We start from the raw sequence: 17711 nt of genomic DNA on the forward strand, positions 1-17711 counted from the left end.
CATTTTTTTCGTGAATAGAGCACATTAAAACCTCAGCAGCACTTTCCACACAAGAGAGACGCATGGTTAAAGAGATGAAATCGATCGAATCATTAAACCAGACAATGTTTAATAAATGATTTAAATCAAATCAACAAAGCTGCACAAACGACATTTTTATATTTACATTTATTAAATGTAGATTCGTCGGTGAAATTTGTCGAAAGTGCGGTATCGATTGTGAAAACAGATAAACACTGAGCAGCCTGCAGTGGAGCTGATCCTGCTGTGAGCCTGTTGTGCCTTTTCCCCAAATAAAGGACGCTTGGAAGAGGAGAAAGTATGAGCGACTTACTCGGAATCACGTGACTCACACAGATAGGTTTTTCGTCTCCATTTAACCGTTTTCCTTTTTTGTATATGATGGCTGAGCTAATCTAGCAGGCTAACAAGCTACAGTGCCTTTTCCTCTACCGGAAGAAGATCAGAGAGTGCAGCCTCTGTTTCCTCCTAATGGCTTCAACTTCTGCAGTTGGAAAAGGTATTTTTGTTCTGTTTTTCTTCCTATTCTGTCTGTTTTCTCCGTAGATAATGTTTATATTTCTATCAAGTAGCTTTTACGTTCATTTTTACATTCACAAATTAGTGATTAGCCATATTTTAGCAGTTGGTGGTAAATACCCCCTCCTGCAAAGACGTTTCTTTCCTTTTTTTGACCAATTTCTTAAAGAGTATTTGCGAAGATTATTGTTATATGTTATAGCTAGTGTTATATTTGCCCAAGTTTAAATTTGCAGTCATTTTAATGACTGGAGTTAATGTGAAATTCTTTAATACATCTACATCATTAATAAATATAATGTCACAATGATTTTGCAGCAGAATGGCGTGAAGGTGACAGTTGTCTGGCTCTACACCTAAGACATGGTGTCCTGAGAGAAGCCACTATCCAGAAACTGACCTCCAGCTCTCTTAATGAGGATACAGCATGGGTGATATTTAAAGACACTAATAAAGATGTGGGAGAGGACGAACAAGAGGCGGAAGCCATACCTGTCTCAAAACTTGTGAGACCTGGTTTGAGGGACTTCATGCATGAGAAACCTTGGTTTCCTACCAGCCTGATAGACCCCAAGTTATGTGTCCCGTTAGAGCTGAGTGATGCTGATGAAGACCGAGTTCCCTATACCATCAATAGATACCTTAGAGCTTACCAGCAGGAAGGTATCAGGTTCATTTACAATAACTACATCCGTTCCAGAGGTTGCATCCTGGGAGATGACATGGGCCTGGGAAAGACTGTACAGGTACAAAGCACGTTATTTTTTTTGTGAGAACTGTTAAAGTGCCAGTGTTTGTTTTTAATTTTGCTTCCTGTGGCTCTCTTCCTTTTCATTCTTGTCGTCTGTTGGATCTCACCTTAGGTCATTGGTTTTCTGGCTGCTGTATTGCACAAAACAGGCACATGGGAGGACATTGCAAACAACAGGCCCCAGTTTCTGCAGAGTCAGCAGTCATCTGAGCAAAGTAATCCCAGCAAAGTAGGTTGTTGTTGTTTTTTTTAAAGCTTGCTTACATAAAAATGTGACCTGTGTTTTAACAAAATTGTCAAGAAAAAAAAACACACACACTATGTATTTGATAAAGTGCAACAAGTGACAGCAGTGGAATATCACAGTCACAATTTTGACATTTCTGTGACATTTCTGTTTAAGGTGTTCCTTATTGTGGCCCCACTGTCAGTGCTTTATAACTGGAAAGATGAGCTGGACACATGGGGTCACTTCCAGTGTGTGGTGGTCCACGGACTGAGGAAAGAGGAGGAGTTGGCCCGCATTAAGAAAGGGCGAGTTGAAATTGCCCTCACTACCTATGAAACTCTTCGTCTCTGCCTGGATCAGTTTAATAAGTAAGACCCACGCTTAAAAAACATGTATAGTACATTTAGTACTATTTATAAATTAGGCTCCTTAAGAAATTGTTCATTTTAGTTTTTATTTATTTTTAAGGCACTTTAGTTGCATTTTAGATCAATTTTGTGCCGTAAATAAATTTGCCTTATCTATTTATGCCCTAGATTATATCTTTGCCTTTTCCCTACAGGATTGACTGGTCTGGTGTGGTTGTGGATGAGGCCCACAAGATAAAAAATCCAGACTCTCAGATCACTCAGGCCATGAAGGAGCTAAGATGTAAGGTTAGAGAGCTTGTGTTGTTATTTCAGAGTTCTTGTATTTAGTATGGACTACTAATGAGTCAGTATCAAATAACTGATAGTGGAAAGTGTTGATGCACTTTGTCTTTGAGGCTGTACACATTAATTTATTAACCTTTTAGCAAGCTCAACTTTGAGTCAGGATTCTAATGCTAACTTTGTATTTCCATCAGGTCAGAATTGGTCTCACTGGAACTATTTTACAGAACAACCTGGAGGAGCTGTGGTGTGTTATGGATTGGTGGGTTAAAATTACAACCTTAAAATTTATATCACAACTTGTCTTTTAAAAAATGTGAGAGGCATAAAGCAATGCAAGTCGGGAACATGTTTGGATATGGGAGGCTATTTCACTATACCCTTTCTTTTTACAGCCCTCAGCAAGTGTTTGACCACTGTAGGATTTCAGTTGCTCAACATTTCTTGGCCTCCTCTGTTGTTTTTATTGTTTCATAATTTGTTTTTAATGGGCCATGATAGGCTGCCAAGAGAGGGACTGTGGTACTGCATGAGGAAATCAGGAGTGGCAGAGAAAACTGAGGTTGGTACAGGACATGTACGAGGACAGCGAGAACCTGGTGAAATGTGAGTTCAAGCTGGAAGTGGGATTACATCAGGGATCAGCTCTGAGCTCTTTGTTGTTTGTGATGGTAATGGACAGGTTGACAGATGAGGTCAGGCAGAAGTCTATGTGGACTATAAGATTTGTAGATGGCATTGCAATCTGTAGTGAGGGTAGACAGGCAAGGAGCGGCAGTAGTGGCGTGGATTAATTTAGATACCTGGGATCAACCATTCAAAGCAATGGACAGTGCATAACAGTGAAGAAGTGAGTGCTGGCAGAGTGGAGATGAGTGTACGGAGTGATGTGTTCCCAAAATGTTGCAGTAAGTGTGAAAGTAAGGTTTATGAGATGGTTTTAAGACCTGCTGTGTTGTATTATTTGGAGATAGCACCACTAATTCCCACAGGAGGTGCAGCTGGAGGTGGCAGATCTGAAGACGTTAAGATATTTTAGCTTAGGTTGAGCGGTTTCGAGACAAAGTTGGAAGATTGAGATTTTTTTGAACATCCAGAGCAGGGATAATGTATATATTGGTCAAAGGATGCTGAATGTGGACCTTCCAGGTGGGAGGTTGAGAAGAAGACCACAAAGAAGATTCATAGACGAAGTGAAGGAGGACATGCAGAGGGTTGGTGTTGGAGAGCAGTATGCTAGTTATAGCATGAGATGTAGTCAGATGCTCCACTGTGGTGACCCCTAAAAGGAGCAGCCTAAAGAAGGCATTTTTAACTAGACCATTTTAGCACCTGAATTCAGCCTTCCCTGAAAAACATCCATGACTGTTCAACATCAATGGTCCCATCAATGTGCAGAGATGGACACTAATGCACTCCCACACCTCCACAAATGCTTGCCTCTGGTCTTACCATCTTACTAACAAGAACCGTTAATTCTTACTGTTAAAAATCTTACTTTAATATGTAGACTTTGCCCCATTTTCAATTAAATTTAATGAATTGCATTATGTTTTTATTTAACTTCTATGCAGGGATTCAGATTTATGTTTACTTTTCTCTTCAGGGCTATACCAGGTTGTCTTGGTAGCTTAGGCCACTTCAAGAACAAATTTTCAGATCCAATTGAGCAAGGGCAGAGGCACAGCGCAACCAAACGCGCTCTCGCTACAGGGAGGAAGGCCGTCAGAGCCCTGGTGAGGAAGATTTCTCATTGGTTCTTCAGAAGGACTAAAGCTCTTATCAAAGAACAGCTGCCCAAGAAGGACGACCGGGTAAGACTAGACGTCAGACTGACCAACACTTTTATCACTTACTGTCCTTTTATCATTTTCATAATTACATTTTTTTTTAATTCAATCAGATTTATTTGACTTAATTCCCTTCTGTATATGTATGTATGTGTTGTTTCATCGAAGGTGGTATATTGCTCTATGACAGAGTTTCAGCAGACAGTGTATCAGGCAGTGCTCGGCAGTGAAGATGTGACATTACTCCTAAGGTCATCAGAAAAATGTGACTGTCACAGCAGACGCACCCGCAGAAGCTGCTGCTATAAAGTTAGTTTTTCTCTTCTGCTATCGTGCTTCGTAAATTGCAGGGACACACAACTTGATTCTATATGTTGAGACCAAAATCACTTTTATTGGATATTTTGTTTGTTTGTTTACATTTTATTTTACCCACTTTAAAGTATCACATCAAAATATCACAATGTATTTTAACTGCAGTTCATATAAAGTGTCTTTGTGAAGGTGCCTAATCTTTTTTTTCATTAAGTAACTGTTTTAAAGTTCATTATAGTCTGCTAGAATACACTAAGTAATAGATCCCATTAAAACAGAAAGGAAACTTTATGCTTTTGCATAAAAATCACATGTATAAAAATCAACAAGAAGATGCTTTGTCTCTTACATTAAATAATATTTTCCTTCTATCATAGACAAACTCTGATGGTGTTCATATGAAGGAGCTGTACTTTAGTTACCTGGCCATATTGAGAAAAGTTGCGAACCATGTAGCACTCCTTCAGTCTACTCCAGGCACCAGCAAGAAACAGGTAGAGTTGTGTTGCTTTGCACGTGATTCTGGATCGATTCTCTCAAGATCTTGTTCATTAAAATGACTTTCCCACTTATTTTTAGGAAAAGTATGTGAGTGCTGTTTGTGCAAAGGTATTCCAGAAGTTTCCAGAATTTGTGCATAGATGCAAAAATGAAGCATTTGAAGCCTTGTCAGACCCAATGTACAGTGGAAAAATGAAGGTAAAGCACGAAAACAGCTGCGTGATCCCTTCACTGCCAGTTTCTAAAGGGGGTTAACAGGTTTATGCTTTCTTTTAGGTGCTGCAGAAGCTTCTCAAATTTTATCTACAAAAGAGAGATAAAGTGCTTATTTTTTCTCTCTCAACCAAGGTGAGAGCTGCGTTTGCATTTTTTGTTTCTGTGACTTTGGATGTGTGATTGCAGGTTTATATGTTGTGCAATGAGTGAATTAAATACTGAGTCGTATCTATTTTGATAGATTCCAATTTGTTCATTTAAATAGGGAGTCTTCTTCTAGGGTCGTTTTACATTATACATATTTTCCTTAGGCAGTGTTATTAAAAAGCACTCTGTGCCGTTTCATTGCTATGCAGATGATACCCAGCATTATTTTTTTCATCAAGCCAGATGATACAAATCTACCAGTTAAATTACTGGCATTTCTTAAAGACCTGGATTACCTCTAATTTCCTATTTCTAAATCATCCCAAACTGAAGTTTTTGTACTTGATCCTAAAAATCTTGGAAACATGGTGTCTAACCTGATACTCTGGATGGCATTAACTTGACCTTAAGTAACACTATGAGGAGTATTGGAGTTCTTTGTGACCAGGATATGTCCTTCTGTATGCATATTAAACACACGTGTAGGACTGCATTCCTTCATTTGCAAAATATCATCCTGTCTCAGAGTGATCCTGAGAAACCAGTTCTAAATCTTTCCGTTAACAGGGAGTTTTTTCTTCCCACTGTTGCAAAGTGCTTGCTTATAGGGGGTTATGCAATTGTTTTTCTAATATTGTAGGGTCTTTACCTTACAATACAAAGTACTTTGAGGCAACTGTTGTTGTGAATTGGTGCTATGCCAATAAAATAAAATTGAACAAAGGAGCAGCCTGAACCTTGCTAATCGCGTCTTCTGTTAGATGAATTGCTTATAGGGAAAAAAAGGTCTAGAGGACGTGGTTTTCTCATTACATCATGTTTATTTATAAGTTTGTGGTGAAGACAATTAGACTGAGAGTGCAGTCTAATGGTTGTAGTCACCTGATACAGTATAACTCATTTAAGCTTCAGGTATATCAATCAGCAGTTATTATAGTTTTTGCTTTCTGTTCAGTTTAATTTCACTCTCTCCAGGAATACATCAGGTGTCTTTGTGAGGTTCTGTTGAAATGCTACTGCGTCTGCTATAATTCTGGAATTAGTTTTAGAGTGGGTTTACTCGTTAAATTTTTAATAGTTTTAGATTTGTTGTCATTATCGTGTAGGTGAGATTAAAGTGCAGAGCAGTCTGATAATACACGGTCACATAGGCTTAAGTCTAAAAGTAATATTTTTATGTTAAAAATTGTTGTGTTATCTCAGTTAGGTTTTGTTTTCATTTAATTTTACAGCACTTTCACACTCACTTTTAGGTGTTATATTAGTTTTAGTTAGTTATAACCTTGAGCCTAAGTTTCTTTTTCTCAGTCTTCACATCATAACTGAAAGTACTTAATTTTTGATGTGGGCGTGGGATGCAGGCAGAGTGTGCAGAAGGGAGGAAGCATGATATGAAGTCATATTTTCATGACCTTGGTTTTACTTTAATGCTAATCATGGTGTCCATACAGGCCAGTGTAGTGCTCAGTGTTTAGCCTCACTGTAGATCTGTAAGTATAAGTTGTAAAGACTGAAGTCCAGCAGATATTTTTAGATATGCTGCTTCAGTTTACACGTGTAGGATCTATTTTCTATACAACTCTACTGATTAATAAACTCCTTGTGGCGGGGCGTGGCCTGCGGTGCCGTGCAGGTGCGTCCGCCTCCTCTGCACGGCACCGCAGGCCACGCCCCGCCACACTCCTAAATGGTCATTTATTGTGTATTGAATCTTTTAGCTATTAGATGTGATGGAGAGCTACTGCATGGCTGTGGGCCTGGACTTCAGCAGACTGGACGGATCCACCAAATCCAAAGAGCGAGTCCAGATCGTCAGAGACTTTAACAGCTCCTCTCACATCAACCTCTGCCTGGTTTCCACCATGTCAGTTGGAAATACCAACACTTGTAGCAATTAATTTTATCCTAGGTAGTATTTGGTATTGAAACCTACTAATATGTGTATTTTCTATTAGGGCAGGTGGTCTTGGTCTTAACTTTGTTGGTGCTAATGTTGTGGTGCTGTTTGACCCCACCTGGAACCCAGCCAATGACCTTCAGGCTATTGACAGGTAGGCTGCCACCTGACTAGATATTATTTCATAGTAGTGTTTTGCTGCAGCTCTTTAGCTAACCTAACAATATTCTGGTAATTCCTAACTGTTGCATACTGCATCCAAAGTCAAGGCAGGAATGTTTGGTGTTATTGCGCCACTTTGTGCTGTTGAAAAGCATCATACTTTTTATACATCTCCTCAGGGCATATCGCATTGGCCAATGCAGGGATGTGACTGTTCTTAGGCTGATCTCACTGGGGACTGTGGAAGAGGTCATATACCTACGACAAATTTACAAACAGGTACCAGACTACTGTAAACTCATAGACATAATGTAATCTGCAATTTAAATACTGTATATACAGATGAAGCTATAGTATATAAATTAGATGCTGCATTTCCACATTCTCTCCCATTTTCCAGCAATTGCACTCCTCTGTAGTTGGCAAAGAGAGCTCCCGGCGGTATTTCGAAGCAGTGCGGGGGCATGGTGACCATAAGGATGAACTGTTTGGGATCAAAAACCTATTTAGGCTGCAAACTCAAGGGACCTGTCTCACCCGCAAGATTTTAGAGGTTAGATAGCCGACAGACCTTTTACTGTTTGACTGTGTGTGCTGCTGCCCGCCTGGACTCACATCATCCCACTGATTTATTTCCACAGTCGCAATTCAGGGTTTCACAAACCAAAATGACTTTTACTGTTTCTTGTCTTGGGCCTTTGGAGGCATTTAACACTTGCTTTGGTTTTCAACTCAATATCAAGACTTAAACTACACTAGGTAGGTATGACTGTCCTGGTTTCATCATCTCAGAGCACAGAGAAAACTGGGTGTACATATTTCCATCTGCATAATAAATGCACTACATCTCTTAATCTTTGAATTCAGGTGTTGTTAAAATAATTGGCTGTAGCTGCGTCCGCAAGGGTGGTTAGCAGGATTCAGAAATCTTGATTTATACATACAACAGTGTCACAGTACTCTAGGTTGCTTGTTGTGTTTTTAAAAAGCAGGATATTGCCCAAATAGGATTTCCCTTTACATTTCAAATTAAAGATATGTTTAAACGTACAGTTATAAAAATGGTATCCTGCAGAAGACCTAACCTGTCTCTCACAGTGTTATACTAAATACCAAAAGTGAAAGATATTGTTGTGCTGATGGTTGTGACAGAACTGAGTTGATGCTGTTCACTGAAATGTTTGTTTTGATGAATTCCTCTCAGAGAGAAGGGCAAGTGGAGGCTGGTGTTATGATGAGTACACACACAGGCAAAGACACGGAGGAGGAGACAAAGGGAGCTGGCGTGAGTAGTCTTCTCTTCTCAGAAACTCAGAACATCCCTGACTCTGTCATTCTTTCCAAGCAGACCGCTTGTCTTCCCATTCCCACGTGAACCCTGCTGTCCGTCAGTCTACCAGCCACACAGTCTCATTAAGCAGATCTCAGCTGCTGTTCTGAGAGAGTGAAAGTGACCAACTTGTACTGCACACTTCCAATTAATTACTATTAATACTTGCAAACACATCAAGTGCAGTAGACTCTGGAGTACGCTATGGAAGATAACAGATAACATTTTATTCTATTAGTGAAACTGAAGCATAAGGCTCTTGTTGTGTCACCACCACATATGAACAGCTGGGTGCCATTACTTGTTTGCGCTAATGTAAGGCACATACCACAATGAAGTCTGTCTTCCACTTTTCAGCTATTTATTTATACAGTGGTACCCCTTATCATCCTTTTCCCAGCCAGGCCTGCAGTGTGCACTATGCTGTCCTTTTTACTACTCCACTGAGAACAGTCAGAGCAGCTTTTTCCTTGCAAAAAAATCCAAAAACAAATAACGAAAACCCTGAAACACTATAGTGAATTCAGACATACTCAAAGAACCTGGATACCTGCAAAAATATGAGCTAACCTGGGTCACCTAGTTCATGAAATTGAAATTAGAATCAGTTGGGGGGCAGCCAGAGACTCATTCATGTAACACTGGAACACGTTATGACCCTTTTCTTTTTATCATTATAGAAGCTTTAAACCACATTATTGAAAGTTAACAAATAGCTTTGTATCACTTGAAAGATTGCCTGATTGGGTCACTCAGTGGTGATACAGGTGGATTTTTGAGCTAAAGCTACAGTTCACTTACAACAAGATGCAACTAATAAGAGAAATGTATTGCCTGCCCTGCTTGTCCTTTCTTTCTCAGTCTGTTTCTACCTTGTGTCTACTGTTTTAGCAAGCTGGAGGTTCTTCACCTACAAAAGTCCATGTACCAAATGATAAACCAGTGAAGGAGAACAGCGATGCATCAAACGTCTCCACAGGGGTGCTGGACTTCAGCAGTGAAGAGGATGAGAGGGAGCAGGGGGTCAAGAGAAAGGCCTCAAACCTCAGTACAGATGATTGCAATAGGAGCAGGAGTGCTACAACAGGTCCTGGTCGAATGAGTCTCCAACAGCATGGTTTCTCCAAACTCTTTGAAAGAGTCAAAGAAGCACCAGCGCTAGAAGGACAAACGAGTCCAGAAGGTGAAGGAAGCTGCTTTGAGGAAGATCCTGAGGAGGAAAAAAGGGAAGACACGTCGACCTCCATCACAGGAAATGTCGGTGTCCATTTGGGAACAGAAACCAGGGACACATCCTGCAATTCAGACAGAAAATTAAGAGATAATGGAGATAATGGGAGACAAGACGGTGACACGGGTCTGAAACGGCAGATACGTGAAATAATTACTGTGGATGAAGATGGCAATAAAAACTCTAAAGTAGAAAAAAATAAAGTTAATAAACTCAAAACTACATTTCGCCAAAAACACAAGTTTGGTGGTTACTCAGATGAATCTGAAGACTTCGACTTAGAGGCAAAGTCGTGGTCCAAAAAGGATACTTTATATTTACATGATGGAGCAGAGAAGGGGGGAGGAAGGACAGACTGCAGTAAAAGGAGGCAAAGTGCAAGTGAAAGGGATAAAAGAAGATCAAAATACACAGAAGATATAGAGACATTCTCATCTTCAGAGGAGGAACATGTAAGTCCACACATGGAGAGATCCAGAGTTAAATTGCAAAAACTTGGGCAAAGACCTGTGACGGGCACAACAGAGAAGGAAGCTTTGATGCCGAAGGCTGTTTCATTTACAACTTTGAAAAGTCAGACAACCCTGGCATCTAAAGAAAAGAATGGAACTATTGACTGCATGCTAGGTTAGTTCCAGTGCTACTTTAAACACTTTTAATAACAAAATTGTACCAATTCTGATGGACTTTTTTTTTCATTTCAAGGAGGTGTACAGGAGGTGGTGTACACCCACTCTAACCAGCGCATTGTGGGTGGCAGCAAAGCAGAAGAGCTAATCAGTCGAGCTGCTGTACGGGACGTGTTTGAACGCAAAATGTACTCGCAGCTCCCGGCCAATCACCTTCTAGGAACCCAAGAGGTACAAACAAGAGGTCAAACACTGATCTGGTCCATTGATTCTTCACATAGTATGATATAGAGCCCTCAGTCAAGCGTCATACCTTTAACCCTGTGTTGATGGCAAGTTAAAGGATCATTTCACCCAGTTTATAAAACACATTTTTTTTCTGTTACATGGGAGTGATACTTGTAGATTACTGTTGGGCAGTTTGTGCTGATTTGAAACCGAGTTGATCAGTGAAATTAATTTTAAAAAGAGTAGAACTATGGGGTAAATAAATGCTGTTCATTATGATATAGCGTAATTATAGGACTTTTAGGACCAGTGACTTAAGACTGTCCATTAATTGCAGCACAGTACTTCATTTTTTACATGCTCTTTCATGCCTGCAAATCTGGTCCACCGGTAATGACTATAAACTATGTTGTTGTTAGGTAACTTGACAGAGAGTGGATCAATATTTCTCTGAAACTTTACTCTTGTTTGATTGTGCCAGAGCTTGGCGGAGAGCTTGCCAGACAGTGAGCCGTGTCATTCCACTATGAGGCTGCAAGAGCTCAGTTTGGATCATCCAGTCACCTTTACCACCAAGAGTGTGCATCACACCAAACACAACACCTTCATCTTTGGCGAGACTCCCAAAGCCATACGCAGGTAGTGAATTGTAAAAGAGTTTAACTTATTTTAAGGCAGAAAAATCACATGATGATAAGAGAGGCCGGGGGGTAAAAGAGGGAGAGGTGATGAAGGTGTAGGGGAAAAACTGCAACAGAAGAGTAAAAAAAATTCTGATATGGGAGGGGAAAAAGTAGGATAATAAGTGAGAGGAAGGTTGGCTAGAGGAGTAATGGGGAGGAAAGGAAAAGAAAGAACAATTTCTAGCAGTGAGGAATGAGGCCAAAACCTACCGGAGATATAGTGTTGAGTGCCCCACCTGGGCCTCAGTAATTGTGTATGTGTATTTAGTGAGGGACCACCTCTGAGCTTTTCCTTCCACCTATTTCCCAGCATCGTGCCAAAGATTACCCAGTTATGACCATGCCCAACAGTGCAGGAGTTTTCCCCTTCACAACCGCAGCCCTCCTGGGACTAACCAAAATGATCGCCTTAGGACTTCCAAACTCACTCTGATACGTACACACACATATCCTAACAAGTATTAGCACACGTTCACATGCAGAGCATTCAAATACACGATTCTGTTCTGCTGCATCACCCCCACCCCTTTCTAAATACTCAAACGCAGACACACAGACACTGTTCGTGGCTCCAGTCTCACTCCCCGAGGGCTGTATCCCTGCCTGGAGGCTCACCAGGAAGCAAATACACACTACTTATATTGCTATCGCCTCAGTTAACCTTGGTGTTTAATGATTAAAATCCACATGCGCATCAGGTTATACTGCTCCTACTTTTATTGTATTGTTTTGTTTTGTTTTGTTTTTTCAGTAAAAGCCACAAATGCTAGTAACACCACTATAATTCTGCTTTACCACCACGGAGCTATTTCTGTCCCCAATAATTGTTAGAGCAGAGTTTTAATAGGTGCCTAGGAGCTAATGAAAAATACTACACACTACACTGCTTTCTGGATATGAGCATGAATATGGGATGTTTATAATTAGTTAGGCCTCACTCAATATGTGGTTAATAGTATAGGCCTTGTGGCTTTTTGAAGAGGTATTATTTGAGATTTTAAGGCATTTTATGGTCACAGATGCCAGATTCTAGCCTTGATCTTACTGTGCATTTGTGAATAGAGGTTAGGAGAAACCATTAGTTGTTAAAATATCCTGTCATCTTCAGTATCTAACACAATTTTCTATTTTTAGATGGGTTTTTTGCACTTTCTTCCTTCATTATCGCCCCTTTTCTTTTCTTTCTTTTTTTTGCAGGCAACAGCTGGAGGAAATGGCAGAAAAATTCAAATTTCCCACAGTCCACCAGTTTGCTGTTGAAATTCTGAGCAAAGATTCAACCCAGAGGCTGGCCTTGCTTCACCAGTATTACACTTCACTGAACCTCCCTGAGTTGGCTGATACGGTCAAAAACAACTTCCCACAACCTGTTTCAGCACAAGCCTCCCCCTTAGCTGCTAACTCGGAGATCAAAAATCCACAAAAGGATGCTTCAAAAGCCACAAAAAATTTGACATTCACTCAAAAGAATTTCAGAACTAAACCTGAAACATCGCAAAAAACTCCTGTGCCACCAAAAAAGGCTAGAAACTCAAAAGGCGATACTCCAAAACCTCGCAAAAAGCAAAGAATATCACAAAGGAATGTGCTGGAACCTCTAAGTGATGTTCCAAGTCCTGAGTCAGAAGAGCAGGACGAGACGCACTGCAGTGCCAGAGGACTCAAGCGGACAAAGGGAGGTAGTGTTTCTACTTCTGGAGCCCACATAGCTGGTGGTGGTCTTGGCGGCGATCGAGTCAGCAGCAGTGGTCTTGGGTCTGGGGAGGCTTCTGCTCGCCTGAACTGCACAGACAGAGATACCCCTTCTTCTTCGGACCTCAGCCATGGCAGTTCCGCCATGGTATCCAAACCCACAGCACGAGGAAAAGAGCAGGAGCAGAAGTCATCTTTGAGGATAAGTGAAACTTTGCAGAGGGAGCAGAGAGAAAATTCTCAGCCCCCTTCCATCTCCACTAATCGCTCCTACCTAACAGAGCTGATAGGAGACACCTCGATCCTAGATGACTTACTAAAACCCAAACCCAAGAGTACTCAACACATCCCAAAAACACCACCCGTAGCACCTGTAAGCACCAATCTTACCACGCCTTCACCGTCCGCACTCACTTCCCACTCTGATGCAACCTTACACACCCAAACTACACACCAGGTCGAAACAACAGCACGGGCATCGAAGGGCAGTCGCAAAGACTTCTGGGACATCCTGAATGAGGGTAATGAGGAGAGTATCAATAGATTAACAGATTTAGAAGAAGTGCAGAGAGTTTGCATCACCACCAACTTTGCAGCTAGAACCGTGTCTGCGGAGAAGGACAGCAAGAGTCTCTGGAAAACTAATGACAAGTTCCTGTGGAAAAAATAGCATTTGAATTTGTATTAGTGAACAGTTTTGCAGCTTTGTCTGCAAATTTTCGTACTTTTCTTTTGTTTAAAACGATTGAATCTTTTAAATTGTCTTTTATTTTTACTTTTTAAAAAAGAGAATTCTCTTGTATGTTACTAAAATAAACTTCAGTGTAATCACTCTTGAAAGTATTTAGTTGAACGTGCATATACTTTTATCAAAATAGTTTCCCTGCTCTTCTTTTTTTTCTTTTTTTCTACACTGGCTAAGCACTATACTTTGTCGTCACAGTGGTAAGTTGTATATATGTATCATGTGATGACAACAGATAATTTCCATTACACTGGACTGTTTCCAACAGAGAAACAAAAAGTGGAACTTCAGGGCGAAGCTGACTCAGATCTCATCAAACATGGTTATGGTTTGGACTTAGCATAGGCAGGGTTGCATAGTGTCAGCCCTTTTGGCCGATCACACAGGTATAGTGGCTGATCAGCTGTTCCTAAATACAGCAACTGTGAAATGACTAAACTTTTCATTTGGTAGGTGGTTGGCATCTGGGACTACACGTTTTCTTTTTCTGCCAACCAGTGGTTGTTAAGGGGTTAACGGCTGGCTTCTAGGCTTGTGTGACTGATATCATAATTGTCACCCAATAAGTGTTGGTGACTGTGCAGAAATACCACTTAAAACTCCTTAATGGCTGTTAGGTCTGTGTCACTCCACACCCGTTGCTGCCTCACACCTCCCAAGAGAGTGGACATTACATAATGTAGATGGTGATGTTTCCCTGCAGTCATCTGCACTGTAATCTGAGCGCTCTGTGGGTCTGCTGAGTTGTGCCCCTCAGAGGGGAGAGCTGCTGTGCTATTAGTGTAATAACAATAAGCAATTCAAGACTTAAGTGGAGCAGCGAGATGAGTGATGGCAGGTAGTATTCATGCCCTTCCATTCACCCATCATCTGAAAATTTTCGTTGTAGTTGCATTTGTCAAATTCATCAAACTCTAAGCTTTGCCTTAATATGAAAAAAAAAAGGTCATCTTGTTTGTTTGGGAGTGCACATTACTGTTCTGTTACACACAGCTGTGTTTGACCTCTTTCAGCTGTTGCGTTGATGTAAATGAAAGCTGCTCTGTTTAAGTGTTGTGTTCTGTGTAGCAGAAATGAGAACGTGCCTCAACAAATCATGCAGGTCGGTAAAGTGTGTGTGTGTGTGTGTGTGTGTGTGTGTGTGTGTGGTAGATCATGGCTATGTTTGCTAAATTAGAAGCCACACATCCGTCACACCTGTTTAATGAATCAAAAGCCTTTTCTCTTCCAAGTCCCCAAAACATTTTTCTCTCTTTGTTTCTGATTCATCCAAAACTGAGATTTGCAGATCCCTATCGTTTTTATCTTTTTGTGTTTACTGGCAATGGTGAAGCTCACTAACTGGCTTGCAGTGGTTCCAGGCTAATGGATGTCAGCTAGCATGGCTCGGTGGCAAACAAAGCTTTCATGTCCTTAGTACTAACTACATTATTATAACAAAGATCTGCTTCTGCTGCCATGACTTATAACTGACAATGTCTCAAATCAGTTGGATTATTGTATTTTATTACTTGCCATGGGAGGCCGTTTCCCACAGATGGAGCTACAAGAAATCCCACCAAAGAGGCTGACTGTTTTTCCAGTCCTCTCATTAGTTTCTTGTCTTTATGTGTCGAGGGAAGGTTGAGAAGTCTGTTTATATTTCCTGCCACAATAACCTGAGTGTCTGTAAGCCTGTAAAATGCAGCACAGTCAAGCGAAGAGATGGCCCTGAACCTCTAAGTTTATTTTCACAGGTCAGACTGTCACACCTAGTTTGATTTGATTTGTAAAAAACTGAATGAGTGTTGTCACCCACTCTGACCTCAGCCTGCAGTCATCTTTGGATCGGGTTTCTATAGGTTCACTCTGCAGTGTGTGAAGAACATCTGCAGGCTGTCACAGATTAAGAAATAGCTCATGTATAAATGCATAAAACGAAGCAACCAAAAGAATCTGCGCTACGAACTGCATCTGTTGTTTTAAAGACACTGAAATTTAAAAAAAAAAAAACATACACATTGAAAAAAAGTAATCCCAAGTCTTCAGCGTATGAATGTGATAAATGTTGATTTACAGTACTGTACAAAATAGTTCTTTGAGCAATAGTTCTTAAAGCTTTCTGAAGTTTTTATGTGGACATTGACTGCTTTTACACTCATTTTCAGTCCAGTTCTTGGGTTTTTAAGTCGGTATAAGAATCATTCAAGCATTAAAAAGGCACCAAACTCAAAGGATGAACCAGTTTTGTATCTACACACATCTTATGGAGTGACTAATACAAATTTGACATTTTTGGTTCAAATTGTCAGTATTCACAGAGGAGCTCAGGAGAGAGGTACAACAGTAAAACATGACACAGGCTCTGTCATGGGGCTGCACTTCAGCCAGTAGTGTTGGTGATCTTGTCAGAACTGATGGAAATCTAAATGCAGAAAAGTACCATCAGATTTTGATCCACCATGTAGTACTATCCAGAAAGCATCTGATGAAACACACTGCCCGTGTGGTAAAAGCATAACTGGATAGAAAAAAAACACACAATGCAAAAGGATCAGTCATGGACTGGACCCAGAGCCCAGACCTTAACATCACCGAAGCAGTGTGGCGACAGCTTGGCAGAGAACAGAACAAACAGAATTGTACAAAGTCTGTTTTTGCCTTATTCACAGGTTTTCTGTTTATGTGTGCACCTGTTTCAATAAACATGACAAAATATCAAATATGGACAACTGTAACAATAAATGCTATAGTAAATTCTCTAAATGCATTACTTAAAACTGGATTAAATTAATCTATTCCTAGCACTGTTTTCTGACCTCATATTGTGGGAAAGGAAGGTGTGTGTATGTAGGTGCTAGTTCCTGCATTTGTTATGCTGTGTGTGCCAAGCCACATACAACATTTGTGGGTGTCAGAATTTCTTACTTAAGTCCCTCCAGCCACTATTTCCTGTACAGCGTAAAAAATTCCTGATCATGCAAAACACTCACATCCTTGGTTTAACTTGCATTTCACTGTGGCCTTAAAGGTTTTGTGCTCAAAAATCTTTTTAATCTGTCTTATTAGGACTGTGTGGGTGCAAATTAATCCCATTTGAGCAGTGAGCAAACACCCTACCCTCTTTTACCAGATCTTTAATGTTTGCACTTCTACTTAACCTTTCTAACCAACTTTTAATGAGTCAGAAAAGAGAAAAAATGCAAAACACTTCTCACTATTTCAGTAAAACTCATCTAAACATCACAACTCTACAAACTAACTTGTTGGTTGGCTAAGAAAATTACTTATTGGGGCTTTTTACGAGCTCATAGAGGAAATCATAGTATATAATTCTCGTCAAAGTTCATGCAACACTATAGCTTATTTAAAAAATAAGCTGAAAATAAAGGTAACCATTAAGAAATTGTAAAAGAAACTTAGCTGACCATCATAGATAATAACGTGGAAACAGATAAATAGCTTCTATCCGAGGCCTATTATAAAAAAAAAGCACACATTTAGGTGACTCAGCAGGCAACAACTGTTTTGGAGGGATACAGAGTCCTCCTGTTACGGTAACAGGCAGAGGAGGTCTCGAAATGTGAAAAAGAACTCCCCCTTCATTACAAAATTACACACCATTTGCCCCTCATTCCTATCCAGTTGTCTGGGTAACTGCTAGCTGTAATTTGGGTTAATTCACTAGCTCCCGAGCCCTTCCTTTCCCCATTGTGCCCCATCATAAAAGAGATATAACACAGATGCGCACACACACAGATACACATGCACACACTTGTACAAACTAAGTTTCTAATGCAGTGACTCACACAGTAAGGGAGACTAATCCGCATTTTGTTTGCTTCTCCTCATCACGGCTGGAAATAGGCCATGTGTGGGAATATCAGTGTAGGAGATTCAGTGCAAATCTAAGCTTTAAGCTTTAATCTTTTCATTCCTAGCACCTTTATCGAGCTGTTGCAATAATTTAGTTATTAAATTCTTTAGCTGGGG

The 17711-nt window shown here is 40.4% G+C and overlaps 1 protein-coding gene across 2 annotated transcripts; it reads left to right on the forward strand.

The window, feature by feature from the left end:
* Positions 1-228: 228 nt before the first annotated feature.
* Positions 229-16484, forward strand: ercc6l2 (excision repair cross-complementation group 6-like 2). Of its 2 annotated transcripts, XM_004547198.5 has the most exons (20): positions 229-520; positions 859-1286; positions 1404-1520; positions 1695-1888; positions 2083-2176; positions 2368-2435; positions 3780-3987; positions 4132-4272; positions 4656-4772; positions 4858-4977; positions 5056-5127; positions 6861-7006; positions 7098-7193; positions 7381-7480; positions 7602-7754; positions 8406-8486; positions 9423-10389; positions 10468-10622; positions 11101-11258; positions 12500-16483. In XM_004547198.5, the coding sequence occupies exons 1-20, from the start codon at positions 493-495 to the stop codon at positions 13662-13664; spliced, it is 4608 nt and encodes a 1535-aa protein (XP_004547255.2). In that variant the 5' UTR covers positions 229-492; the 3' UTR covers positions 13665-16483. The 2 variants fall into 2 exon arrangements, with proteins under 2 accessions (XP_004547255.2, XP_076747063.1); XM_076890948.1 differs by lacking the exons at positions 229-520; positions 859-1286; positions 1404-1520; ... (1 more) ...; positions 2083-2176; positions 2368-2435 and adding an exon at positions 2466-2779 and having other exon boundaries at positions 12500-16484.
* The last annotated feature ends 1227 nt before the right edge of the window (positions 16485-17711 follow it).

The sequence above is a fragment of the Maylandia zebra genome, linkage group LG12, assembly GCF_041146795.1.
Source record: "Maylandia zebra isolate NMK-2024a linkage group LG12, Mzebra_GT3a, whole genome shotgun sequence".
Taxonomy (NCBI): domain Eukaryota; kingdom Metazoa; phylum Chordata; class Actinopteri; order Cichliformes; family Cichlidae; genus Maylandia; species Maylandia zebra.

Bases quoted from the DNA above. Each gene is read 5' to 3' on its own strand.
- ercc6l2 (XM_004547198.5), top strand. From the start codon at position 493: ATGGCTTCAACTTCTGCAGTTGGAAAAG. The intron at 4,273-4,655 runs GTTAGTTTTTCT...CTTCTATCATAG, and splicing joins GCAGAAGCTGCTGCTATAAA to ACAAACTCTGATGGTGTTCA. The intron at 7,194-7,380 runs GTAGGCTGCCAC...ACATCTCCTCAG, and splicing joins GACCTTCAGGCTATTGACAG to GGCATATCGCATTGGCCAAT.